Source organism: Cryptomeria japonica, chromosome 10 (genome assembly GCF_030272615.1).
Source record: "Cryptomeria japonica chromosome 10, Sugi_1.0, whole genome shotgun sequence".
Classification (NCBI taxonomy): domain Eukaryota; kingdom Viridiplantae; phylum Streptophyta; class Pinopsida; order Cupressales; family Cupressaceae; genus Cryptomeria; species Cryptomeria japonica.
This window is the reverse complement of record NC_081414.1, coordinates 911,858,160-911,885,374: the sequence shown is the minus strand read 5'-3', so window position 1 is coordinate 911,885,374 and position 27,215 is coordinate 911,858,160. Positions and strand designations below refer to the sequence as shown.

The 27,215-nt window shown below is 39.6% G+C and overlaps 1 protein-coding gene across 2 annotated transcripts; it reads left to right on the top strand.

Moving 5' to 3' along the window:
• The first annotated feature begins 6,265 nt into the window (after window positions 1–6,265).
• On the top strand, window positions 6,266–26,961 carry LOC131050499 (uncharacterized). Of its 2 annotated transcripts, XM_057984700.2 has the most exons (5): window positions 6,266–6,511; window positions 7,586–8,473; window positions 25,150–25,190; window positions 25,285–25,528; window positions 25,628–26,961. In XM_057984700.2, the coding sequence occupies exons 2-5, from the start codon at window positions 8,089–8,091 to the stop codon at window positions 26,374–26,376; spliced, it is 1,419 nt and encodes a 472-aa protein (XP_057840683.1). In that variant the 5' UTR covers window positions 6,266–6,511; window positions 7,586–8,088; the 3' UTR covers window positions 26,377–26,961. The 2 variants fall into 2 exon arrangements, with proteins under 2 accessions (XP_057840683.1, XP_057840675.1); XM_057984692.2 differs by having other exon boundaries at window positions 25,285–26,961.
• The last annotated feature ends 254 nt before the right edge of the window (window positions 26,962–27,215 follow it).

The following is a 27,215-nucleotide window of genomic DNA, read 5'->3' as shown; positions in this document are numbered from 1 at the left end:
AATAAAGTTGCTAACGAAGTTAACCTTACTTAGGAAAGACTGGACCCCCTTTTTATTGACAGGAAGGGGAAGCTCCTTTATTGCATTAACTCAATCAGGATCGATAGAGACTCCTTCCTTTGACACTACGTGCCCTAGTAATTTTCCTTGCGGGACTCCAAAAATATATTTCTTTGGGTTCAAAGAGATCCCAAACTCCAGACACTTTTGGAACACTAGCTCAAGATGATCAAAATGATCTTCTCTGTGTTTTGAAAACACGGTTAAGTCATCCAAATATATAAGGATGAGTTTATTGATAAGCTCCTTGAAGGCCAGGTCCATAGCTCTTTGAAAAATCACACCGACATTCGACAACCCAAACGACATTTTCTGATAAGCGAATGTTCCCCATTTGGTTGTGAAGGTTGTCTTATGTTGATCCTTTGGCTTCACCATTACTTGATTATAACTCGAGAAACTATCTAACATTGAGAACATCTCTGACCCTGCCACCGTGCTTAACAACTGTTCCATTGGTGGCAAAGGATAATGGTCTTTTAGAGACGCTAAAATCCACTCAAAGCTGGATGTCTCCATTCTTTTTTCTAACTGGCACTAGATTGGATACCCATGTATTGTGCTTGATGGGGCAGATGATTTTTTACTCTATCAACTTTTTCAACTCCTGGGCCATAAGGGACTCAATTTTTGGATTGACAGGTCTCTGTTTCTGTCAGACCAGTTTGGCTCCATCGATAAGCTCAATGGTGTGTTGAATGATGTTGGGATTGTACCCTTTCAAATCTTCATAGGACCATGCTAGTACACCTACATATTCATCACAATATCAGGCCAATCTCTTTCAGTCTTTTGAAGGAGCCTCCTTTTCGACCTTGAGTATTCTCCCACCCCCTACTGACATTTCAGCACAGTCCCCTTTATCAGCTGTAAGCTTTCGCCTGTCATTTTTGGCATCATCATGGTCGAACAAATTTTCTAGGGTGATTAATCCGTTAGGGAACTTGTTGGATTTTAGCTGAATGATCTGATCCTTGTAAGCCTCTTTTACCTTAGGTTGTAGTTGATATGCAAACTCCCCTGAGTTTTGAATGAACAAGGTGATCTGCTCATCGCTTTTGAAAACTTACTAGTGGGTGTCATTGTCGGGAATAACTGGCCGAACAACCACACAGACTATCTGGGAGTTGGCGAACAGGTCCGCAGCAGGGTCAAATTATGATCCAATCATAGCCATCTAATCAACAAAATCATTTGTTTTTCGAGGAATTCTCTGGATATTGAAAGCATCGAAGCTTTCGATCAAATTCCATGTCCTATGACGGTAGGATCTCATATGGACATGTTTGGCGCTAGAGATTCCTCGAACCTAGTGCACAACCAGCTCATAATTGCTTAGAACTTTCAATTGCTTTATACCCATCCTCTCTGCCAAGCTCAAGCCTTGGATCAGTCCTTCATATTCTGCTTCATTGTTAGAGCATGCAAATTGTAGACGAAAAGACTTCAGGATCCGTTCACTCGAAGGTGAAGTGAGGCAATCCCAACCCCTGAACCTACTTTGCATCTTGCACCATCAAAGTGTAGGGTCCAGAGTGCAGAAGAAAACTCTTCTTCAGTCAATGGTTCTTTGGTAAGTTTTGGAATGACCCGGTTTTCATAAAAAATGTAGCAAGTACCTAGACCTGTGGCATGGTAGTTGGAGTATGGGCCAGAGTCTATGAATTCATTGAGAAAAATCTCATGATCAGGTGGAATATCCCTAGTCACTTCCTCATCCTCCAAAATCTCTACGATTTTCCTTTCTTCGTTTGAGATGGAGGTGTGAGTGGGTTCAAAATTGAGCATGGCTTGATCCACTACGTGTTCAACGTGAAGGGTCTCTGAAAGGATTTTGAGTTTGGCACCACACTGGGTTCGAAGGATAAGGTGGGACCAATCTAAGGACAAGTAACCTCCTATTTTGGCAGTAAAATCTTAGGAAAGGTAGAGCCCAAAAACAAGCAGCATGTCGATAACTACCACTTCTTGAGGCACAGTAACACTAGGACACGCGAACAATGCCAGCGGAAGGTTCTTGATAAGACCCACGTTATGGACTTTATTTCCGTCTAACTACATAATACCCCTATTTAAAGGCTTATATTTGATATTCAAAACCTCAACGATTTGCTTAGGCATGACAGTGGTGCTAGTACCAGAATCTATCATAGAATTGTGCAAAAGTTTATCCCCAACTATGAGGGTCAGATAGAAAGGATTTGGTTTAGGATTACCTTCTGTTTGAGATTTAGGAGGCGTGGCTTCATTTGTCAACATGGTTGGTGAGCATGATCTATCCGCAGAGGGTTGAAACCTTTCTTCGCTGATCTGCGGAGCTTTGGCGGCATTTCCGCTTGGATTTTTGCCCACCTCGAATAGGGCTTCTTTCAACCAATTCTTTTGTTCTGGGATACTAAGGAGATCCCATAAAGAGACGTTGGCCAGGGCTTTCTTTAGCTGTTCCACCACATCTAGTATTATCGGCACCGACGCCTTTGGCTCTCTTGGCTTATAGGGGATAAACTCCTTTCTTGGGTATGTGATAGCAACTATGGGTTGTTCAGGAGCTTTAACTGTGACCACTCTCCCTGGTGTGTTTATATTCTCCCCAGTGAAGTGCCCTTTCGAGTGGAGGTTGTAATTTGATTGCACTTGGGGAGCCCCCAAGTTTGATGTGGCTACACCATTGGTGAGCATGACACCTTCGTCCTCCATCCAAGAGAATAGTGCGTGGTCTGGAGCTATCTCCGCCTCTTGTTGTATTGACATACCCTGCATCTGGGCAATGAGAGACGCATTATCCATGCCAGGGGATGCGTAAACTGAATCATCTGGTACCACGCCTAGGTTCCGTTGCTCTGCAATTTTTTATTGCAAATTGCCTCTCAGACAATTTCTTGGAGCGTGGGCATTGTTACACGGAAAAACACCAAGAATTAGTATCGTCCGCTAGATTATTTTGCCCCACTGTCAACTCCTTACCAGTGTTAGGGTAGACGGTTTGCAAAGGATTGGGTATCGAAACTATTTGGCCATTTGGCTGGCTTGGGGGAGTTCGGTTGTTTGCATACTGGTTCTGCTGATATGTGGGTCTATTCCCTTGGAAATTTTGTTCAAAAGGGGCTCTAGCAGGTGGGATTTGAGACCTTTTCAGATTGATGATCTCGTTTGAGAAGGTTCTCAACAAATTTTTCATATCGCTGACCTCCGCGGCCAAAGACGATTGTGGAGGTGAATATGCTTGATGGGGACCGGGGTACATGTACATAGATTGAGGAGCGGATGTGTTGGGCATAACCTCTTCAGAGGACTGATTTGATAGCTCGGGAAAGACCGACATGAGTGGTCGTGGTGCAAGCTTCCCGACATCGATCATATTATTTTATGCTTGGACTGCTATTTCAAACACTTGCGGAAGGGTATTGCCTCCTAGAGATTGAATCATTACTGATATGTCAGAGTTGAAGGCTTTCAGATAAAAGACGAACGCCATATCCGCAGGAGGGCGGGCGGACAACGATATTCTTTGCTAGGTCCTCTGGAATCTTAAGTTGAATTCCGTTACTGCTTCCTAAGGGGCTCTCTTTATCGGAATCAATTGGTGCATCAAAGATGACCTATCGGCCTTGTCGGAGAATCTTTGAAAGAAGCAGTCACCCAACTGATCCCAATCCACTATAGTGTTTGGACGCAGGGATCTGTACCAATCTAGAGCTCTTCCTTTAAAAGATGCCATGAGAAATCTCAAGGCTACATTTTGCTCGGTGATACCATGGACGGTGCAGAGATTGGCTATATCTTGTAGATGTTCCCCAAAGGTCTTGTGATAGTCTCCTATAAATTTAGGAATGACCTTTAGCGCAACACAGGGAATCGATCCCCATAGTATAGGTGGAGTGGGGGGAATGAGAGGGCTTCATCCGTTATTCCATGTCACAAAAATTCTAGGAGGAACCTGCACCATTATCGTAGGATCGAGTGCAGGGAAGATAGGTAAGCTCTAGGAAGAAGAGGCTGTAGCCAAATGGACATTTACTAGGGGTGGAAGGAGTAAGCCGAGATTTAAGGCTGTTTGACTCCTGGTAACGGGCCTGTGACTCATAAACTAGCTTAGTCTTATTCAAAATTTGGGTCCCACCGGGCGTGCCAGAAAAAGAACTGTTGACTCTTAATTTTACCTTAAATGTGAACAACCTTATGGGAAATTCAGTGATGGGGGACCTATTGCGCAGAACTCACTGAATGACCTCCAGGTTTAAGAAGCCGACTCTTCATTATAATTGGGGAGGAAAAGGGAAGGAAGAAACTTAAAGCAAAATGGTCTACACTATTTAGGCGATGCGCCAGAACATTTTGGAAAAACATTAACAACATATAAAACCTAGAAACATTCAGTTTTAAAGCCCATTCAACAATCTACCTACCCAGACCCATTCAAGAGAATAATCCAACATAACACTCATTCAACGTAAGATGACATTAACTATTCATTCAACAGATAACAAGTCTCAAAAACATAGTTTAATCCGCGAAGTCTCACAATAAATATCACAAAAGTTATTGAACTTGAAAACAACACAGAAGTCAATATATATTAAGTTTCAAATAAAATCATCGCAGAGGCCATAGACACAATATGATATGTCTATGATTCACTAAATTAAATCAACATAAAGGCTTCTTCAAATGAACCAAAAGTCTAAAAACTCTATGAAAGTCTGAACCCCTAAAACAAGGAAAACATAAGCATAAATAGAGCCCTCGACTCAGCTAACAACTAGTAGCATTAGCAACCTTCCAGCAACCACTTCTGACTAGAAAACCTATTGTAGCAGCTTGCGAGATCATACCCAACAAAATCACCCCCGAAGTTGTTATTTCCACCATATCGTGGCGATGTCCATACTTGGTCAACAAGAAAACCTTGATGTGAACCGCATCCTGACTCATGAACCACCATGGAAGACACACGACAACTCTAAGGACATCTGGAAAAGAGCACAGAAACATAACCAAATCGGGCAGCGCGAAGGCACCAAGTGTCCTTATCCTCGCACGATGAATGGTGGGGCTGAGAGGAATGCCATGTCATAAAAACCCGAGCCACTTGGCAATTCCGCGTTCCCCCAAACTTCGAATGGAAAAAAATGAGCGATCATAAACAACGTTGAGATGACATTTGGCTTGCGCGTTTTGTACGAGGAGCATAGCTAGAAAATAAAAAAGAATGGGTGCCACCCGATCAAAATGCCGCCTACGGACAACTTCGAAATAATGTTAACAGTTCCAATAACCATCAACTCAAAATCGCTAGTACTTGTTGACAAATGTCCCAATAGTGGTGCACAAATGTTCCAATAGTGGTGCACAAATGGGCCAATTATGAACAAAAAATATAAAAAATGATCGACTATTGGTACAAAACAAATTTGTTAATGGTGTTTTCATTATGATGGCTATTGGGGGGTCAACATGACAATAAGGTGACGGTTATTGGAACTATGTTATCTATTGGTGCTCTTCCCCTAGGGGAAGAGCATTGATTATCATCCATGTTCCAATAACCGTGCACTCTTTGTGCACCCAACTCCTAGTTACTAATTTTAAAGACACCACCCAACCCCTAGTTACTAATTTTAAAGACACCAAAAAAATGATAACTAAAATTCCATTAATAAATTTCACATGTACCAATAGCCACTCACTTTTTAGCTTTTTTGCTCCATAATTGGCCCATTTGTGCACCACTATTAGGGCATTTGTGCACAACAACTGGGTCATTTGTGCATAAGTATTGACAGTTTTAAGTGCATGGTTATTAGGGCATTTGTGCACACCTACTGGGTCATTTGTGCATAAGTACGATTATTGGGGCATCTTTAACTAGGTATCGGGTGACACTTTGAAATGTGTACTTTTTGACTCTTGCGTGCATAACGGATCCCACAATGTGCGCCGTTGCTACCCAAAAGCCTCCAAGAAGTCGACTATAACATAATATGCTTCCCTACACCCTCTAACAATAAAAAAAACTAATAAACTAATAGTAAATAAAATCATGAAACCATATATATGCCATTTGGAGACACCCCGTAATTAGTAAGCCAATAGAAATCAATGTTCTTGAATTTGAAAAATACCCTTCCAAATTTGTTTGTGAAGGGAAAGGAAACACTATTAAAGATGTGGCATGATGTCATCCCCGCTCTCGTCAAACATTTATTTATTTTTTGTTGGGTCAATTTAGTTGTGCGCCGAATCGCACGAAACATTTATCGCAGTTGACGCCATATATTCATACTCCCTCTAAACCCAAACCCAGTCAACAAAACCTCCTCCAAACCTAATATCCTCTCCAACTAAATTAGCACTTACTAAACTTGGCTCTGCGTTCAGTCAGCCCAAATTTTGCCGATTTCAAAGTAAACTGGTGAGGATTGCAGAGGCTTTAAACATTTTGCTTCAACAGGTAAGCCAGAATCTCATAGAAATCAATGGCTTTCGTTTCATGATAATGTTTTTTTATTTTCTTTTTCTTTGGCGAGTTTTCTTTTAGAAGGTTGGTCGCTGTTGGGTGTCACTCCGTGATTCGTACCTGTACAACTGGACCTAGGTTTTAAGTTAACTGAATTTCACCAAATGTCAGTGAATAAAATTTGAACTTTTATAGTTACAAGATTAATTTTGGGAATTGATTTGGTTTCTTTTTTCTTATATAGAAGTAAATTTCGTAAAGGATCTTGAGATTTTTTAATTAATTCACATAGGTAGGAATCTCAGTGCCAAGGAAAGTGAAACACAGTTGTAGTATTGGTCTAGGGTTCGAATCTCCTAAAGTCATACTGAATGCATTTACGTGCAGACCTAAACCCTAGCCCTAATTATGTATTCGATGACAACCATTTGTAAAACTGATCTGGAGTTCGATTCTTCATTTGTGTATTTGTATATACACAGAGATGAACCCATGCACAAGGTGAGATGGCTTTTAATTTCCACTAAGCCAAAGCATCTGTAGGACCTATTATAAGTGTTTACTTGATTAGAATGAAGCTCCATGAAGGGAGGCTACAGTGGCTATTTGTTTTCTGATGATGGCCTCGTATAAAGTTTGGAAATGTAAAACAGGACCAAACAGAACCCTTTCCATAAAATGCAGAGCGACCCTGTCTTCAAGGGGAAACTTTTAGCGGGTGTTCAAGAGCAGGGCCTATAAGTTTGCAATGAATCTCTTGTCAAATATTTCTTTTTGAATCACAGTCCTATTTTTTTATGTGTTTATAACATCAATGATGCATATTTGGAAGACAATAAATTGTTAATCAGTGCCTTGAAGTTCATACCGAGTCATCTATGGGGATTCATACTATTTGTCTGCTATGTTTAACATTTACAAACTCTTTTTGTTTTTTTGGTTATTTAATATTTATTCGAGTTACAATAAAAGGTTAACGTTCTTAAATACTTTTTGAGTTACAATAGCAAGTTTATGTTCTTGGTTTGTACTTGTATTTATTAGGGCAAAATGGCATTTGATTTGCAGGATGACTATGTGCGATGGTTGAAAAAGATTATAGCAGCATCTTAAAGGTAAACTCCGATTTTGTAAAGGGGCGTGGAAAAGTTTGATGGAAGATTCTCTGAATCATACAGCATATGGTTTGAGGTGGCGAGAAACTAAGGATTGTTTACATGGATCTCACATATAGCATTTTGAGGATTTCCAAATTTTCTTTGTTTTGGATGATTTGATTGAGAAGGCACCAAGCTGTTTGGGTCATGCACCTAAAAAAGGAAGGAACACTTTTGTCTTTGAACCATTATCTCCCGTGTGATGTAGAGTATTTTACAACTGCTGGATGGTTTAGGAACGCGATTTCAGCAAGGGATTCTTACGAGGATTCTATTGCAGATGTCTAAGGATCAATCTATATGTAAACTGTTGGATCTTGTTTTCATTATTCATAAAGGGAAAATCTTGTAGCCTATGCTGGTTTTGAAGTTTGATTAGAAAATTTACATCTGAGTTATAACAGCAGAGCTAATATGGGGTCTCTTTGTTGTGTGGCTGCAAGGCCACATGTATCCCAAAGAGGCTGTGGGGAATGGTCTGTTGGTCCTAATGAATCCCACTGTCGGACAACTGGTAGTTTCTCACCCCCTCTGTCGAGAAGATGGGATTATAGGTTCCATCCCGAGGCAGTGTCCTCTGGCTCACATGGACTGCAGTTCTATGAATCTTCAATGTCTTCAACTAGCAAAAGAAGCAGAAGCAGGATGAGTAGTGGTCGTAGTTCAAACCACCAGTATTCTGCATCGGATGACAGTGTCTCTAATTTTAGCAGTCCATCTGACAGTTTCCATGCACAACGGTTGGATGCCCTGGCACAAGGTGTCAATCTTGGGGAGTTTGTTTCTGCTACCATGTCAGGTATACTATATAGTCAGTAGAAAACTGAGGCAGTTGTATTTTACTCTTTTTGTTTTGATCATTATCATTAAAGATTAAACTACAGTAATTGTGAAGGGTCATGGTAATTCCTATGAATAATGTAATGGAACATCAACAAAGTATTATGCCCCAATTACAAAAAGTTATCTTAATAACCTAACAACATGCATGCATATGCTACACACATAAATATGTAATATGGGAATAACTTATTCAGTTAATCATTTTACACTATATACAAAGCTTTATTGCAAAAATTTTTCGGTGGTACGAGGACATGCCCTAGCAAGCTTCGAAGGGTCCTTGCCCCAAAATATAATAAAATATTAATATCCTCAGTCTTGCCTGCCTACAGACTTGATAGAAATAAATAAGTAAATCTTCATTAAAATTGGAAAACAAAATAGAGCTGCAATGCTGCCCCGTGTCGAAAACCTTAGGGCTTAGGCTGAACAATGCTTTCAAAAATGCCCCTGGTGTGTAGGTGGTCAACTTAATTGCTGAGCATGAAGAAGCCATAGATCTAAACTATGTCACAAGGTTTGAGTTTGTGTTTATGTTTGGCAACAATAGAATTAGGATGAAATTCTGCAAGGGTAAAAATTTGTGAACAAATTCACCTTACATAAATTTAAGAATATTAAAATATAAATACATTTAAAATTATAATTTAAATATTGTAAATACTAAATATATCCAATTGAGTATATTAATAATCAATAATCTAAATTAAATATATTAAAATATCAAAGTTTAACTTAATAAAAATTAAAACAATGTTGATATGTTTTTAATATGTTAAATTTTATTTAATAAATAAATAAATAAAGAAAAAGAATAAAAAATTAAAACGAATGGAACATAAAGATAGAGTCGGTAAACGGTGATTGTTTAAGGGAAAGCAGAGTTCATATTTCATACACCCACTTTTCTCAATATGGAATAAGTGAACACGACTTTCCTGTTATAGAGGGAGTATTGATCAAAGTACTCAAATTATTATATAGAAAAGCATCATTTCTAGCTATGGGTTTTATCTACTATTTTTTTTTTGATCGGTAACAGGTTTAAGTTTTATATTGCTTGAAAGGAAAAAGTACATGCCTTCAGCTGCTCTGCAACGTTCCACTATCTAAAGACTAAATGGGGTCTCGCCCCTACAAAAACAAAAAGAGCCCTGAGGCAGCAACCACACCAACTATGCCTACCATTAAGGATACATTCCTTACAACAGGGAAACCCCACCCAAAAAACTGATAGCCTACATAGGAAACCAGCCTACCGGAACCAGCCAAGGGCCTCCTCCCTGGAGAAGTTGGGGATGGCCTGACTGGGGCCTGCGTCGGGCAGCGCCATCCCAACACTTGTCATGATTCCCGGCCGTCCTCCTCGCAACTCGCTACGCTCCACGATCTTTGGACTCTTTCGCGGGATTTGGTGACGCACCAATGGTCGCCCATCCTCACCAATCGAAGCCTGCGACTTCACTGGGGTCTGCTTGCCACGCAGTTTCACTCGCTCCATCGGTCCCATCTTCCGCACAAAGTCCACCAGTTCCCGCCACCCATTCCTTGTATCCTCCAGCTGGGTTTCCATCGAGCAAGAGGCCAACCACACCACCAGAGGCTGCATTGCATCATTTCGCTTGCCTAGGCGCTTCTAGGACTCTTGCTCCATCCTCAAACCCACTCCAATCTCTGCGCGTTCCACCACCTCCTCTAGGCCACCCGACCATTTTGGTCTCAGCACAAGAGACGCCACCCGCAACACCTCCTCCCTTGAACTTCCCACCATCAGTGCCAGAGCCACGAACAGGGACGAAACATCCAAATTTGTTCGCGGGCTACAGTTAGTTTCCAGGAGTTCTTCCCCAAACATCAGGCGAACAGCCCTCCAGAAATCTTCCTCATCCACCCTAAAAACATTCTTCAAGCGGTTGCTTGAAATTGTGCCTCGAAATGCAGGCATTTGGCCCAGTGTAAGCAGCGAAAAATTTGCTTCCATCCTTCCCCTAACACACAGCCAAGACATAGCGCTCGCAAGAGTAAATGCAGTCCTCTATGGAGTACCAAAATGAAAACGAGGACCTAAATAACACAATCCGCAGCCACCCCACCCATTTATTTCATCACACGCACCACCTCACACCACACATCGCCAGCGATCGTAAGTTCCATAGACTATCATCATTGCACCTACGCCGCCATTACACAACTTGCTGCCATTGCCATGAACACAAACCACGTGAGCCATCCCCACCCCTCAATCATGCGTATCTAAAATGGTTCACGCATAGCTCATCACAACATCTCGGGTTTCCCTTTCATACTCAAAGCACCTTCATCCAAATTCTAAGGGACCCAAATCCCTTAAGTCTTCAAAGAAATTAAAATGTTCAGCCAAGGAACCATTTGCACCTACATTCGAGAGCACATCAGCCTCAGCATTCGCTTCCCTTAGAACATGCGATACTTTAAAATCCTCGAACCCATTCAGAAGGTTATTCATTCTTCTGATATGTTTATCCGGGTTCCAAGCCGCCATCCTACCCCTAGCAATGCCATTCACCACTAGCTGGGAGTCCACTTCAAGGTGTAGTTTTTTCACCTCCAATTTCTTCACCATAAGAATTGCTTCAATTGCCGCCTGACACTCAGCTTCATTGTTAGTGCCATCTACCAATCTCTTTGCTCCAAGTGCTAGAATACTACCTTTCTCATCTCGAGCTATGACCCTTGCACCGGAGATCCCGGGGTTCCCCCTGGATGCCCTGTCAAAGTTGATTTTGATCCATCCCCTGTCTGGCGGAATCCACACATGACTTTTATCACCAACCCTGGGAGGATAAGCCCTCAAAAGCCCATTAGCAGGCCATTTATCTACTATTATTAATTGGGATATCGCTCAATAAATTCACTTGAGATCTTAGTCCAACTTTAAACACATGATTTGTATATTTCCAAACACTCAACTTGTATTCCCAATTCATACCCTGATACCTCTGATTTATGGGCAAGAATAGGCATCGATGCCAATGCCTCAATGATGGCCACAAGAAAGAAGTTGACAAAAGTCATTATCAGGAAGAAAAATCTACAGCCCACAAAGCAGACTTGCAGAAAACCTACAATTAGATATTTGTTATGTTTTTAATCTGAAAAATCTAGTTGAAAAGTAATTTAAAGTATATTTTGATTAATACTCTAGCCCGTTTTTTCATACGAATTTTAGGGAAAACTGAAACAATTTTTTTGGTTTTTTTTTAAATTCACTGAATTTCAAATTTTGTGCATGAAATTCAGCGAACCTTGTGGCGTATGGTCCAACTAGGTCCCATGGGTTAAGAGCCCAGCTGGTGGGGTAAGATTATGCCACTGTTACTGCTGCAAACTTGCAAATGTTACCCCGGGCTTCGAGGTTGGGGCTTGTCATATTACATCCATAATCACAAACTGGATCATGTGACTAAGAGACTGGCAGTTCCGTCTTTGAAATCAAAGTTCGAAAACTCAGACTCGCCACGTACTCGGCAGCCCAAAATTTGGACTCGGATTCAAACTCACCACAGACTCGTGAAAGGACTCGGCAAAAAAAAACCCGTAGTCTTACAAAAAAAACAAAAAGAAATTAAAAATGCATTTAGAGAACATAAGAGCCATAATTGAATTATTACACATGTCATTACAGTCATATGATCTCCAAACACTTAATATTTGAAATTTCATCATTCATGCTCATAGTTTCAAACTTTAAAATGTATAATAGCAGCATAAGTTTATAAATGTTTACAAAATTACATATAATGATATGTCCAAATGTGGAAAACAACAATGAACAAACTAAAGAGAAGACTACATCTTCCTCTTCTCAGCTCTAGTGAAAACCAAGGGAGAGATAGAACTAGAGCGTATAGTTCTAGGCATAGTTGAACTACTTGCCACTAGGCAAAACTCGCCAAGGCCTGAAAAAAAAAACTCGGCAAAAACTTGGCAAAAAACTCGGCAACTTAATAAAAACAGGCTTAAATTTAATTAAAAATGCATTTTTTTTGCAAAATTTAATGAGAAGATGCATCCAATGAGTCAATAAACGAGAACACAAAAGAAACACGCTGAGTCTAGATATATTTAAATGCAAAGTGAGTACAAAATTGCATCCTCATGAGGAATGCTGATGGCTGGAAGCAAAATAGTAAATACTTTTTGTAGAACTAAAAGTAAATAAATCAATACAATTACATCTTCCTCTTCCCAACTTTAGTAAAAACTAAGGGATAGGTAGAACTAGAGGGTCTAGTCCTAGAAGTCTGTTGTGGGCGTGATTGTGCCTCCTCGCCTGGTATGACTGGCTCAAGCTGTGGCTCATCCTCCATCCTAGATGTAGCTCTGTCTCTAGCTGCACCTGGCGCTGGCAATGACTCCTCATCCTCCTTAATGTCATCCAGTGTGAAACCAAATCCACCCCCCTCCTCCGTAGCCCACCTCTCCAAATCATTGATGTTATCCTCTATAAACAATGGAGGCTGCTCCTGTGATATCCAGTCACTGTAAGGATCTATATCATCTAAATCAATTGGACCAGCTGGTGCTTCCTCTACCTTCCTTATGCACAACTGAAGATTATATTGCACAAAGACAAGGTCATTGAGGCGTTTTTGAGCTAACTTGCTCCTCTTCTTCGTGTCGATGGCCTCAAACAAGCTCCAATTGCGCTCACAACTGGATGAACTACAAGGTTGACATAAGATTCTGAAGGCTTTTTTTTTGAGATTTGGGGTATGTCCACCCCAACTTTTCCACCAAGCATCTGCAAATTAAAATTAGGTTGAGGGTAGCACCCCTCACCGGGGTCTAAGGGTGAGAAAGAGAGGGGTAGAGAGATAGGTCTAGATCTTGGGGAAGAGAGGAGAGAGTGAGATAGAGAGTGGTAGAGAGGGGGATAGAAGAGTGATAGGGAGATAGATAGGTCTAAAATTCGGTGTAGATAAAGTGAGTGAGATAGAGAGAGCGAGAGAATGTTGATAGGAGCATACTGATTACTGAAATTTGACTAAGTCTGAAAAATTAAAAGATCTTCTAAAACCAAAATTTGCATTATAACTCCTAGATATCTGAAACCACTCTCAAACATCTTGCCAATATATACATGAAATATAACTTAAAGTATAAGAAAGGAAAAAGACATATTGAAATGTCACTTATACTTTGTTGGTTTTTGTAACTAGGTAGAAAAATAAAATAATAAGTTAATCGGATTCCAATTGCCTTAAAGGCAACGTTGGAATCCGATAACAAGGTTGGGCCCTTCTCTCCCCTTACACGCCAAGCACAAAAGAAACGTATGCTTCCATTATAGGGCCGACCCTATATTGTAATGTGTGAAGTTAAGCCCAAAGTGGGCGGCATTGCACACTCCAAACGTGTGGACCTATCCACAACATTGTAATATGCAAAAATCAATATGTAGCATGCAAAATGGTTTTGGCACCCAAGGTTAAATGGGCCGACCTAGAGATAAGTCCAAAAGATGAACCCCATATATATACAAGCCACTTGCAAGGCTTAAATATACAATTACATTATGCGAATTAGTTTGATTTGAGAAGTGCGAAATATCTCTGCTCCTTATAGTGCGAATTCTTCCTCCAAAGGAAGATGAACCCCATATATATACAAGCCACTTGCAAGGCTTAAATATACAATTACATTATGCGAATTAGTCTGATTTGAGAAGTGTGAAATATCTCTGCTCCTTATAGTGCGAATTCTTCCTCCAAAGGAAGATGAACCCCATATATATACAAGCCACTTGCAAGGCTTAAATATACAATTACATTATGCGAATTAGTCTGATTTGAGAAGTGCGAAATATCTCTGCTCCTTATAGTGCGAATTCTTCCTCCAAAGGTCAGCAAGGTCTCCTTCACATCAGTGAAGACAAATAATGATGATCAGCGAATACCTCTGCTCTGCAAAGTGCAATTCTGATTGTTGAATTGCAAGGAAGGTGCTGCAAAATACTTCTATTGGTGGTGCAAAATACTTCTATTGGTGGTGCGAAATACTACAATCTGCTGGAAAGATAGCAAACAAGCTGAAGCCCTTGAATCACACACAAATCTGCTGCTATGAGATAAGTTTGTTTTCAGCTGATAATTGTGCCCTAGCTGGGTTGTTATTGTACCTACAATTCATTATAACATAATCAGATCTGAGGATCTGTTGTTGCTGGGTTTTTCCTCCAAGAGGGAGGTTTTCCCAGGGTATTTGTGTCTCTGTGTTCATTTTGTTTATCTCTATTTATCAGCAAACAATCTAATTAGGAGCTAATTCTGATTTCTGGGTTCTTATATTAATCTGATCTGAAAGGCTAATTTCAACATACTTATATGTCATATTTCATGTATATATTCTCATGAAGAGAATGAAACTGACCTGAAAAAACAAAAATTAGATAATTTTTTGACATGTTTGGGCCTCTTTTTTTAGCGTTGTTTTTCCCAAAAACTCGGTGAGTTTTTATGGCGAGTAAAAGTCGTAAAAACTCGCCTTGAAGAAAAAATCACGAGTTTTTAACTACTCGCCGAGTAGTCCAACTATGGTTCTAGGAGTCCGATGTGGCTTCTGTTGGGACTCTTTAAATTTGAGTCAAGTTTTGAGCCCCATTTCGAAATTTTGATATTGCATTTTCAGAAAGGCACCTAATCTCATTCAGATGGCCTAGTTAGAGAGAGGGTAAAATGGAGCCAGTTGATTTTCAAAAGGTAAGGCTTTGGAAACTTGTTGTACACCTTTCATTTAGCCTATGAAGTGTTTTGCAACTTTCAGAATTCTGTTTGGATCAGTTTATTAGGTACCCATTTCAAGGGGTGAGCTGAAAGTGCATTTTAGGCACATATGCAAATTTTACCAAGTAGCCTACTTTGAGTGCTTATATCTTTTCCCCTGTTGATCGCCATGTTGAAATTCAAAGTGGAATGAATTTTATGCATAAATGTGAGCCTCTGTGCAAAATTTCAAGTCTTTGTGAATCCTTTTGCTCAGTTTGCAAGTTCAATCTGTTTGCAGTTTGTGTTGTTTGACAAGTCCCTGTTTCAGCCTACGAAACCCGGGGACGCGTCCCCTACCTGAAAACCCCCGTCCCAGTCCCGGGGATGTTTCGGGGACTTGGGGACGGCTAGGGGACGTCCCCCCCCCCCCATCCCCAAATTGTCAGAATTTTGAGGGGATGTCCCCGGGACGGGGGGACGGCTGGGGACGGATTGGGGACGGCTAGACGTCCCCCACATCTAGAGCTTGGGAAAAATATTAAAAAAAAAAGTCGTATTTTCAATTTTTTTTTAATTTCTCTAACATGGGCCCTCTATATTGAAAAAATTTAAAAACGACTATCAATTTTTTTATTATTGAATTTGAATAGTTATGAAATCAAAATACGACTATCTATATTTTATTATTTTTCTAACATGGGCCCTCTATCAAAAATTAAAAGGCAACATTAAATTTATTAATTCATATCAAATATTTATAATTTTAAATTAATTCATATTATAAATTTTAAAATTTATAAATAGAAAATAAACTAAATAATAAAATATTAAATAATAAATATTATACTTTGCTTTTTAGTATTTACTTAGTACTATTTTGATTTCCATATCGCAATTGACAATGAAACAATATGGCAGCAGTGTGGCCTTTGGGCATTTTGTATGTTATTTCTTTAATATATATTATGATATGCATATTGACAATGTGAATGAATTGAAATTCTGAATTATGAGTGCATATTGAGTATTGAGTCTATTGATAATGTTGTATGTTTGATATTTGCATTCTAAAATGTTTTCATAGTATCATACACATGCTATATCCATGTTTTCATATGAATATAATGTATAGATGCATGCTTTATCCATGTTTTCATATGAACATTTATAATTTTCCTATATATTTTAAATTTTCCCTATATTTTATATAGCCATCCCCTTTGCCGTCCCCCCCGTCCCCAAATTTGGCAAAAAAAATTGCCGTCCCGGAAACTCGTCCCCCCGTCCCCCCGTCCTGCCGTCCCGGAAACTTGGGGTAACGTAGGTTTCAGCTGCTAGTCGGAGCCCTGTTTTGCATGTGTAAAGTTGCCTTAGTGAGTGTCATGTCAGAATGTTTGTTCCAGGCTATTGTTGGTATAATTGACAAGCTATGTTTCCAGTTTCAAGCTCCTGCCAATCTGTTTAATCGGTTTTCAAAAGGGTTTCTTGAGCCATCTGTTTCAGTGTTCTGTACTTTCATTGCTATATCAGTTAAAGTTGCTATTTTTATGAGCGCACCATTTGCACCCAATTAGCTTCCTGGTCGAACTGAGTATTCTAAGATTTGATATGTACTTCAAGGTACCTATGCATCAGATTCGAGGGTCTATGGAGATCGTTTGATATTTTTAAGACAGACATCATGGGTTGCCTGCGCATTGACTTCATCAAATCCGTAGTGCCGACAAAGCCAGTTGGTCATCTTTGACCATTAATATTTCTTCACTCGGGATTTGTCTTGAGAAACCACTTTGTAGAGTTCATGTTTGTATATCAGAGTACACGCCTGTCAGATGGCGAGGTCCAAAACGGTGTTTTGACCGGTTTGAAAATTACGTCTTCGCGATTAAATGCGAAAATGTGGCGCAAGTGCCTGAAAGTTGCAAAACTCAATTTGATGATCCGAAAATGGTGCCGATCGTTTCCAGAGGTATGTTTAAGGTTCGTAAGGCATTTCAGAGGTCAGTTGCATGAAAACGAATTTTTTTTTTAGTCGGACCCACTTTGGGGCCCGACCTGGCTCATGCCCGTGCATTAATTTTATGGCGAAATAGTGTTAAAGAAAAGCATGCATCTTCCAGAACCAAGTTGGGTATAGATGCAGTGCATTTTTGTCGCTTCCATTTTGAGAGAATGTGACAGGTTTTATCATATCATTAAAAAATCATGCATGGTCATTATAAAACACACTTCAGATCCTATGTCTTTTTCTCACTATCAATAAATAAACAATTTGAATATCTCAAGGAATAGAAAATGGTGAGTGCCAATGGCACTAGAGTATAAGTACAGCAGGGACTGATGTTGAAATACATGTGGTGTGATGAGAAATCGTGGAGCTCCCTTGCCAGCATCCTTTCCCCACGTGGATACCAGTGAAGGCAGCGTGGCATGGCTGTATGTCAATGAAACTCTCAAATTAATGCAATTGGCAGCATGGTATGGCTAAGGAGGTTTCTGCATATGCAATAGCCAGCATCCTGTGGAGAGGGCATTGAAAACTTTAGAAACCTCCTGGCAACTTTCAAAACCAACATCTCCCCCTCCTCTGCGTGGAAACATGGAATTGATGGCAATGTGGCATGTGAAATACAGAAAACTTCCACAGCAAATCCAAAATCTCTCCCCTGCGTGATGGCTGGAGAAGGGCATCTAAAACAAAATGCAATCTGGCAGGTCCAACACCCCCCTGCGTAGTATGTTATTTGGAAGGAGGAAGTATCACGTGGTTTCTGAGCAGCATCAAAAAACTCCAAGCAAATGGAATTGCAGTTTTGAAAGGTTGGATGTGAAACAGTAAAAGGGATCATCAGTGTTATCTGATGCAAAGTCAATCTCTGAAGATTATCTGCAGGCAGCGTGGAAGTTCAGAAGAAGACATAACAGCAAAGAAGGGAGGTATTTGGTGTCCATTCTGCACATCTAAATAATAGCAATGTATTTGAAAAGATCTAAACCCTTACATTACATCATCTGCCGCTGCCCTCACTTTGGGGTATTATCCATTAAAACTTCTGGTCTCAGCACTATATATGCTGTCCTTGCACATGAATAGAAACGTGAGAATGAAAAAGAGGCATAAAGGAGGTCACAACTGCTGTTAGAGAGGTCTGGGGCAAGTTTAGAACAAATGGCAAATCCTCACGTGGTTGAAGAGGCTGCAGAAACTTTCATGCAAATGCAAATGCAATTAGCAGTGATCCTCTGCGTGGTGTGTGTTTGGAAGACTGTTAGAAACTCTCAAGCAAATGAAATTGCCAGAATTCTCCTTGCCTGCTGCGTAGTGTTTGGAGGGTGTTAAAATAGACCTTTCAAACAAATGCATTTGGGCATGTAAATGGCCGTTTCTTCCTGCCTGCGTGAAGTGTGAAATGGAGGCAGATGAAGGTATTCAGTAAAATACCATTGGCAGCCATGAAAAACCCAAGAAAAGCTTCAAAATGCACAGTCTCAGGGAAATGCATTAATCCCACATTGGCTGGGCGAGAAAACTTTTTGGTATTTAAATGCACAAACACACTCATCTATAATGTCAAAGCCTTAAGGGCTTTTGACACAAGGTGTTGGTTGGGCACCCAAGTGGACCCCACACGCGTGGGCACACTTCCCGAGGTGACCAAGGAGGTCGACAAGTGGTGACCAAGTGGATCCCATGCAGGCACCGATCACGAGGTAGGCGAGTTTTGCAGAGAACGGACGGGTTAACGATCATGCAGGTTCAAAGAAGATCAACGGTGCGTGTTGATTCGCGAAGGAAAGATGCACGTTCGTTAGCCATTGCGAAATGGCGAAAGATGACATGGTGTACAGGTGGCAGGTCCAAGTGGAGGTCCAGCTCGCGGGTCCCGCTGACGTGGTGATGACATGGCGGACAGGTGGCAACAAGCAAGCAGTCCGGTGGCAATGACGTGGCCGACAAGTGGCGAAAGGTGAGGTGTCATCCCAGGTGGAACCCATCAGCGAATCACAAGCTACCACGTGGCAGGGCGTCGGGCCAAAAAAGGGTGAAAAATCAAAGTTAAATATATAGTTTCAACTATATAAAAAATCCAAAAAATTTAAATGATAGAGGCACAAAAGGAAAAAATTTGCCCAGAAGCTAATTTTTGGTCAAGAGGCAAGTATTATATATCACCGGAAAGCTCTCGGGATAAGGAATCGTATCATGCAGTTAATTTTAACAAATATGGGATATTTTGAGAGCAGTTTCCAGGGGAAAGTGAAAGGAAATGAAATTCAGTTGGAGAAAGGGGACACATGGCATGTTTTGCAGACCTAATCTTTTTCCCCCTCTTCTTATTCCCATTTTCTTCTCATTTGTAAGGGTTCCAGAAACTTGGAGAAATGCTCCAGATTTTCATGGTTTCCAATTCTAAGTTTTCTTCAAGATTGTACAGGGCAGGGCTTTTCTTTCAGTAATGGAGTTCAATTCTTGCTGTAGGTGTTCTTAGTTGCAGGTTCTTGTGTATGTAAGGCATGCACAAATTCACACAGAATTTGTCTCTGAAATGTATTCTCATTTTATTCAAATCTGATTCTTAAGGAGGATTAAGTTGGTCATGAGCAGCTATGTCTGTGAGTGTAATGCTTGTTTGTATGTAATCTTCAAGGAAGATTTTTAACTCTGTGAGCAAACATTAATAAAATAGGGTTCATGTTTCTAGATCTGAAATTTTCTGTGGATGAGCTGAGTAATGGATTTATGCAAGGCATTAAATGCAGGAATACTTAAGAATGAAGATGGATCTGTAGTATAAGTTTTCATCTATAGTTTGATGTGTGACTCTGTTGCCCTTGGATAAGGCACTGATCTTGCAATTAAGGGGATTCTCAAACCAATTTAAAATCCAATTAGAATATCTTTATTTTATGTTATGTTTTGAAATGTTTCATCTATCTCATGCTCAAGCATAGCTGAGTTGTATGTGTAGATCTAGCCCATCTGTAGGAACCCACTTGTTGTTGAGCCCTGGTGAGATTTATCTGCTTCTGTTGATGCTGTCATAGGTGTGTAATGGGTTTAATTTTAAGCATCAAAGGTACACCCACCTAGGTTTTGCAGACCCTGAAGAGTAGAAGGATTCATATCCTTGTCATGTTGTCCAAGCCCTGAGGTTCTTCATAGATTGAATTGGCTACTTCATAGATCAATTGCAGGTGTACTTGGGTTAATCAGTTTTGATGGACAACAACTTCTCCAGCTCGCCAAAGTTAGGTTTGAGGGTAGCACCACTTACTAGGGTCTGAGGGTGAGAGAGAGAGAGGGGTAGAGAGATAGGTCTAGATCTTGGGGGAGAGAGGAGAGAGTGAGATAGAGAGTGGTAGAGAGAGGGGATAGAGGAAGAGTGATAGGGAGATAGATAGGTCTAAAATTTGGGGTAGATGAAGTGAGTGAGATAGAGAGAGCAAGAGAATGCTAATAGGAGCCTATTGATTACTGAAATTTGACTAAGTCTGAAAATTTAAAAGATCTTCTAAAACCTAGAATTTGCATTATAAATTTATAACTCCTAGAGATCTGAAACCACTCTCAAACATCCTGTCAATATATTATACTTAAATGTTATATTTCATGTATATATTCTGATGGAGAGAATGAGACTAACTTGAAAAAAAAACATTTAGATAATTTTTTGACGCGTTTCCTTTCCTTCTTCAAACGCCACAAATCTGTTTTTAACAAGTAAGAATGCCAAATGAGTAAAAAATGAAAAAAAAAACCACTTTAAAACGTGGCTGGGCAATGCGAGTGTCTGTAAAAAACTCGTGAGTCCGTATAAAAAACTCGCGCGAGTCCATGTAAAAATCTCGCGAATCTTTTGTTAAGACTCGTTCGGACTTGTCCCACGAGTCCTTGGTGAGTCGACTCGACCTGCCAATGGACTTGCGAGTCCGTGGCGAGTCCTACGAGTCCTAAAACTATGCTTTAAATTCTGGAGGGCTGAGGTGGAGCTCTTTTCTACTTGAACTTCATGGTGGCAGAAATGGCCATCTCAATGTTCAAGGCTGAAAGTACCACTTTGGCAGACTGAGCTGACAGACATGGTAGGTGAGTTTCATCATCGTCCCTAATGCCACATGGTGCTAGGGGTGGCATTTCATCCTTCTTCAGTTGAGATCTCATTGAGTCTTCTGATGGGACTTGGCTAACAATACTGGGCACTTTTCCGGTGTGCAATAAGGTAGCTGAGATGTTTCTGATTCTTTTCTTAACAAGAAAGTTAGAAACTGAAGGAATGCTATGTTTCTGTTGTAACTTGTAAATAAAGAATTACAACTTCAAGCATTTGACAGGAGAAAATATTCTGAGGCTATCAGGAAGCATTTCCTTAAAAGAGTCTTTTTTAGTTAATATGAACTAGGAATTAGAATTATTGTCCTCAGGGAAAACTAGACCCTTGAGTGAGGAACAGCTCCACCTTTTCCATTTCCTTCACCACAGTGTACAACCTGCCGACCAGTGCCTTTTGAATCACTATGGAGACTCAATCTTTGTGATTGATGCCACTCACATTCACCTCTGCGTACTTCTGAAGTGAGTCGAGGCTATCCCTGTCCTCAGGCTTGATATAAAAGAGCATTAAAGCCTTCACCACCACCTTTTCCCTGATATAAAATTGCAGTTTAACAACAAATTCCATCTCAATGTCAGAATTGACTCTTGTGAGCACATTTCCCAGCATGAAATCCTTCTCTAATAATATAGCAAAGATCTTACTCAAATGGAGCTTTGAGATTTTACTTGTGAATGCCGTCTTGCATTTGGCTGTATGCAGTTTAATCTCTTCCATGGAAACCTTATGACAGTAGAGTGTAGAACAAGTGGAGTGAGAGAAATCCAAAAATGGAACCACAAAGAAGGGATGCCAAAAGTCACTTCAATAAATGTTTCACATGCGTAAGATGTTTGTTTGTCCTTGGATGAATCATACCCCCATTTTAACCCAATGAGATGCATAAGGCCTTGATGGATCATGATGCTGTGAATCATTACTTATTCCAAAAATCCTCCATGATTTGGCAATCCTTGGTGTTATTTGATACAATTAGCAACTCCTCATTATCAATGGGATGATTTGCCAATATATCAACAGTCTAATTAGCTTCTCTGTAACAGTGTCTGCATTCAAAAATTGTAAAGAAAGCCAAAAGAGTCTAGGCTTCTTGGAGAATGTTATGGAATCTCTAGTTTGCAGTGGCAGTAGCTTTGTTCTTGATTGCAGTAGTCAATACCATCGAGTCCTCTTCTATGATTAGATGTGAAACCCACATTTGACTGCAAGAAAGATATACAGAACTAGAAAGATATACAGAACTAGAGCTTGGGCCTCCACCTCATTTGTAGTCCTAGGAGAGAGTTTCATCGAAGGAGCATGACATAAAGATCCATTGAAGGCCCTAATTTGGTATCCCACTCCAGAAGGCCCTTGGTTACTCCAAGCTGCTTAATCTAAGGTCTTCAGAAAGGTTCCCATTTATTGGTCAACATTTCCACTGAAAGGGATCGAATTCTCTGTGCCCCATGAATGGAGGTAAAGTATGCTTGGTTTACTGTGTGATTCTTTTGAGACCATATGGGCAGACAAGTTTGGTTGGAGTCTCAAATTAGTGATTCCTTGAGTTAGCAATGATAAACATTGAAGAATGCCTGTGTTTGGATGTGGTTTTGTCTTGGCATTCACTCCTATTAGTCCACATGATTTTCTGTTTTTATTATATAAATTGTGTTATTACGTGTAGTTGCTATCTTCAAACGCGGTGTGGTGTTATATATTGCCATTGCCTGTATGTATACAGGTGGGATGATCCATAACAACTTCCATCACTAAAGAAGTAAATTACTCATAGATAAGGCAGTTTTTTACAGTCAGGCCATAAAAGAAAGCATTCATTTCATGATCAGAACCCAAAAGGCTCATGAGGCATTTTATAGTTGTTAATATTCATAAATGAACGTTAGATATCATAAAAAGGTACCATTTTTCACAATTCTGGACCTTAAATATCAGGTACTGCTAGGTTCTTGTCAGACATAAGCCACAAGACTCATAAGGCACCGAACTGGTAACATAAGAAAGTTACAAAGCAGGATTGCATATATTAAAAACTTATCAAATACAACATTCACTACAGTAGTCTTTTAGTAGACCTTGGAAATCTATCAATGCTGGGTTGATGGGTTAGTTGTAGATACTACATTAGTTGCTGAGCTGGGGCCTTGTGGCACTGTCCATGCCTGAACCCTTAGTAGCTTTTCTAGGTGGTACAGCTTGAGCAAGTGCTATATGATCTATATTTTGAGATAAATTCCAATTAATCACATGCAGTTTATATTAAATAAACCTGCTAGTATTTGAAGCCATATTCAGGAGTATGCTATTATTGAAACTATATAAGGTTGCTGAGTGAGGAAAAATATTTACAAGAGAAAAATGGTGCAATTTAGAACTAATTTAAGATCTCCACATGCCAAAATTAACATGAAGGGGTCTGTTACCCTTTTTAAGCGAAGATGTTATCTATATATTGTTTTCTGAAATTTTATGTCTCTCCTTGCCATTCTGACCTCTATATGGTTGCTGAATTCTGCCTTCTTGTGTGTGGGTTTTTTTTTCTGTGGTGAGGGGCTTATGATATCCCATGTCTTAGTAAAGTTTTATTTTCTTTTAGTCCAAGTTCTTATCAGGCATTTTCTTTGAAATTTCTCATAGTAGTTTTATATTCTTGCTACAAAGATTCGAGTTTCCATAAAGTTTTCCAACTCTTTGCTTAGTGAAGGATTTTGGAATAGTTTTGTAAATTTGTTTTATCAGGTTGTGAATTTGAGTTTCCATTAAGTTTTTCTGCCTTGTTCTGGCCTTTCAGTCACAATTGATTTCTCTTTTCTTCTGTTATAAAATTATCTGTAGAGTGGAGCTTCATATATCCCGTTCCTTATGGAAGTTCTGTCTTCACATAATGGGGGTGTTTCAGGACAATTCCTCTGAAATTTCCTTTACTTGTTTTATATTCTCACTTTGAAGATCTGGGTTTCCATAAACTTTTCTACCCCGCCTATTAGTGAAGGTTTCTGGAATGGTCCTATAAATTTGTCATGGCCATAACATAAGGTTCAAGCTGGACTCACATGGAGTCGTAAGAATCTTTTTAGCTTTGGTGATTGGTGCAGGAATCATCAATTTAACGGGGAAAAGTAAGCTGTATACTCTAAAATAATCTGACATTTAGTGAAGCATTTGTTTTGGGCTAGAATTTTATAGGAATCCGTAGCTGCTAGTGATATGCTTTACAGCAAGTGTTGCACAAAAGCTTATATGAGCTTCTTCTTTTCTTGGTTTTTAATAAATGTTAATCTGACTGTTTTCATTATGATCTCCATAAGAGGCACCAATGAGTGCAATAGAAGAGGTTTTTCTTTTCGCAGATTTACAAAATCATAATGTTACTGTTATCATTATAATCTCTGTAAAAGGCACCAGTGAGTGCAACCATTAGCAATTTGCTTACCATTTATTTTGATACAGAATGTTTAACGATTATTTTTATTATAGTTTAATCATTTAATTCGCACCTTCTTATGTCTAATTTTGTATTCATATTTTTCAAGCTGTTCTTGCTTTTTGATTTTTAAAATAATTAATATAATAATATTAAAGGTGTAAAAAAACTTGTCCAAGATGGTTGTTGCGTCCAGGCGAGGAATTTGAAAACTTGTTCTTAAAGTGGTAGATCACATGTGCCATGATGTTTTGCATTTAATTTTTTTTATGTGGGGCATGTTTTATGCGTGATTTATTATAATGAGGTTGTAAATGGGACTAACTTGTAGCTCCTTTTTTGTTTCTAGAACCAAGATCCGAGCCTATGTCAGTATCACTATCAGAGGAGGTAACTGACATACTTTTGTTTTGTGACGAATTGAAAAGTTTTCTACACCATATATTGAATTATGAGTAACTCTATTTATGGTTTCCTTATGCAGGGATGCCCAGTGGAAGAAACATCTACAATTCATTTTGGTGTAGAATCCTCTTCCTCTTATTCGGATGCTGGAGATTCAGAGCAAAGTTGCATAGTATATATACCTTCATCTCGTCATAGCTATTCCGGACAGTATCCTTTTGTGTCAAAGCCTGTTCATCCAATAATATATACAGGAGAAACCTCAGATGGTGATATTCCGTCAAATGCAAAGCATGGTAGCTGCAGTCTAATATCAGCAGAAGGCAGGAATTCATCTCGCTGGCATAACAGCAATGTTCATTCTCCTGGTAATAAATCATTTGTTGGCTTTTCTGAAAATGGTTCAACGCATGGTTTTGCAGATTATGGTTCATCTTCTCAAAGATCACAATTTGGGCGGAATAGTACGAGCAGTCTTGATTTTGTATGGCATCAAGAAAGTCCCGATCAAGCAGGAAATATTGATAGAGACAATCCAAAATTGTCAGGTACTTCTTATGAAGACCAAAGATGTGCATTATGTGAAAAATGGCTGTTCCAAAAGTCACCATGGGGTTCCCACAGGATGGTCAGAAGTACTGATATGCCTGTGGCAGGGGTGTTGTCTTGTAGCCATGTTTATCATGCAGAATGCCTGGAACAAACCACTCCCAAGTCTCAGAAGCATGATCCTCCTTGTCCTCTATGTGCTGGAGGTTTTAAGTTCTCTTCATTCTCCGATTCAAATAATTCTTTTTCAGTCAATCAATTACAACCCATTTCTATTCCAGCTAATGAATTTCCAATGTTCAGGATAACTGCTGATAATGGCAGCTCCCGTGGAAATCAAAATTATTTTCAATCAGAACATATCATAGATGGGGAAGGTAAAAAGTGGGGTATGCAAATGCCTCCGCAGAGTAGCAAATCCTTTTTAAGCAAGACCCACTTGAGGAAACACTTTTCATTTAAAGGCAAATCAGTAAAAGAATGGCCAGCTGTTGAACATGGTCCAAAGGGTGCCGGTGGTCCGGTACAAGTTTATCCTGATCAGGTTCCAGTTGGGTGTTCAAGGAGAGGTCAATACTTGAGAAATCGCAGGGACACTCCAGTTCTAAAATACCATCGGTAGTCATGTATTCAACCCTTCAGCCTATGTTTCCATAAGCATAGTTATTATAAGGAGGATGGAAATTCTTAGGAAAATCATGAATCTGGATTAAGATTTTGCAGTTTGATTTAAAGGATATGATTAAAGGTATCAGACCTGTGTTTCATGTCTGATATAGGCCGACTTTGTCTTTTCAAGCACAGCTGTTTGTGCTTTTTACAATGATTGGTTGGTAGTTTTGACCTCCACTATTACCAGAAAGGCTTTATCAGAGTATGCTTATGGCCTGTTCGGTATGGTCTTAAGACTTACTATTTTGTAGGATCTCTGGATAGATTCCAGGGAGTGTACTTTGATTGATCAGTCAATTGCTTATGCCAGACATTTTTGTAATGGCCCTGAAATGGACTACAGAGAGTGTATAATGGATAATCACATCAATGTTTGTGAAAAAGGAATTTGAGATATATCTGATGTATACTATTATACCGTGATTTGTATGTTTGGGTTCTGAGTCCTATTAAGTTTCAAGACGGATTTCAAGAGCAATCATATGAAACTTTTCTTATGAAATGAAAGGCCAAAGACATCTTTCAAGTCTGGACACCCATTTGATCTTTTGTACAATATTTTTGAGTAACCTTGTGGTTTGTTATACCTGTTTCTTTTCCATTTTCTAATTTATTCTACATTTTTTTGGGGCCAAATCTTATCATTGAAGCTTTACAATCTAGGGGAAGTGTACCAGTAGTGGTTATAGCTTACTTCGTACACACACAAATTCTAAATGGTACATTGGATTTCAATAATTTTTTATGGTTGTTGTCTCTGTATGTGACTTTACTACTTATAGATATTGT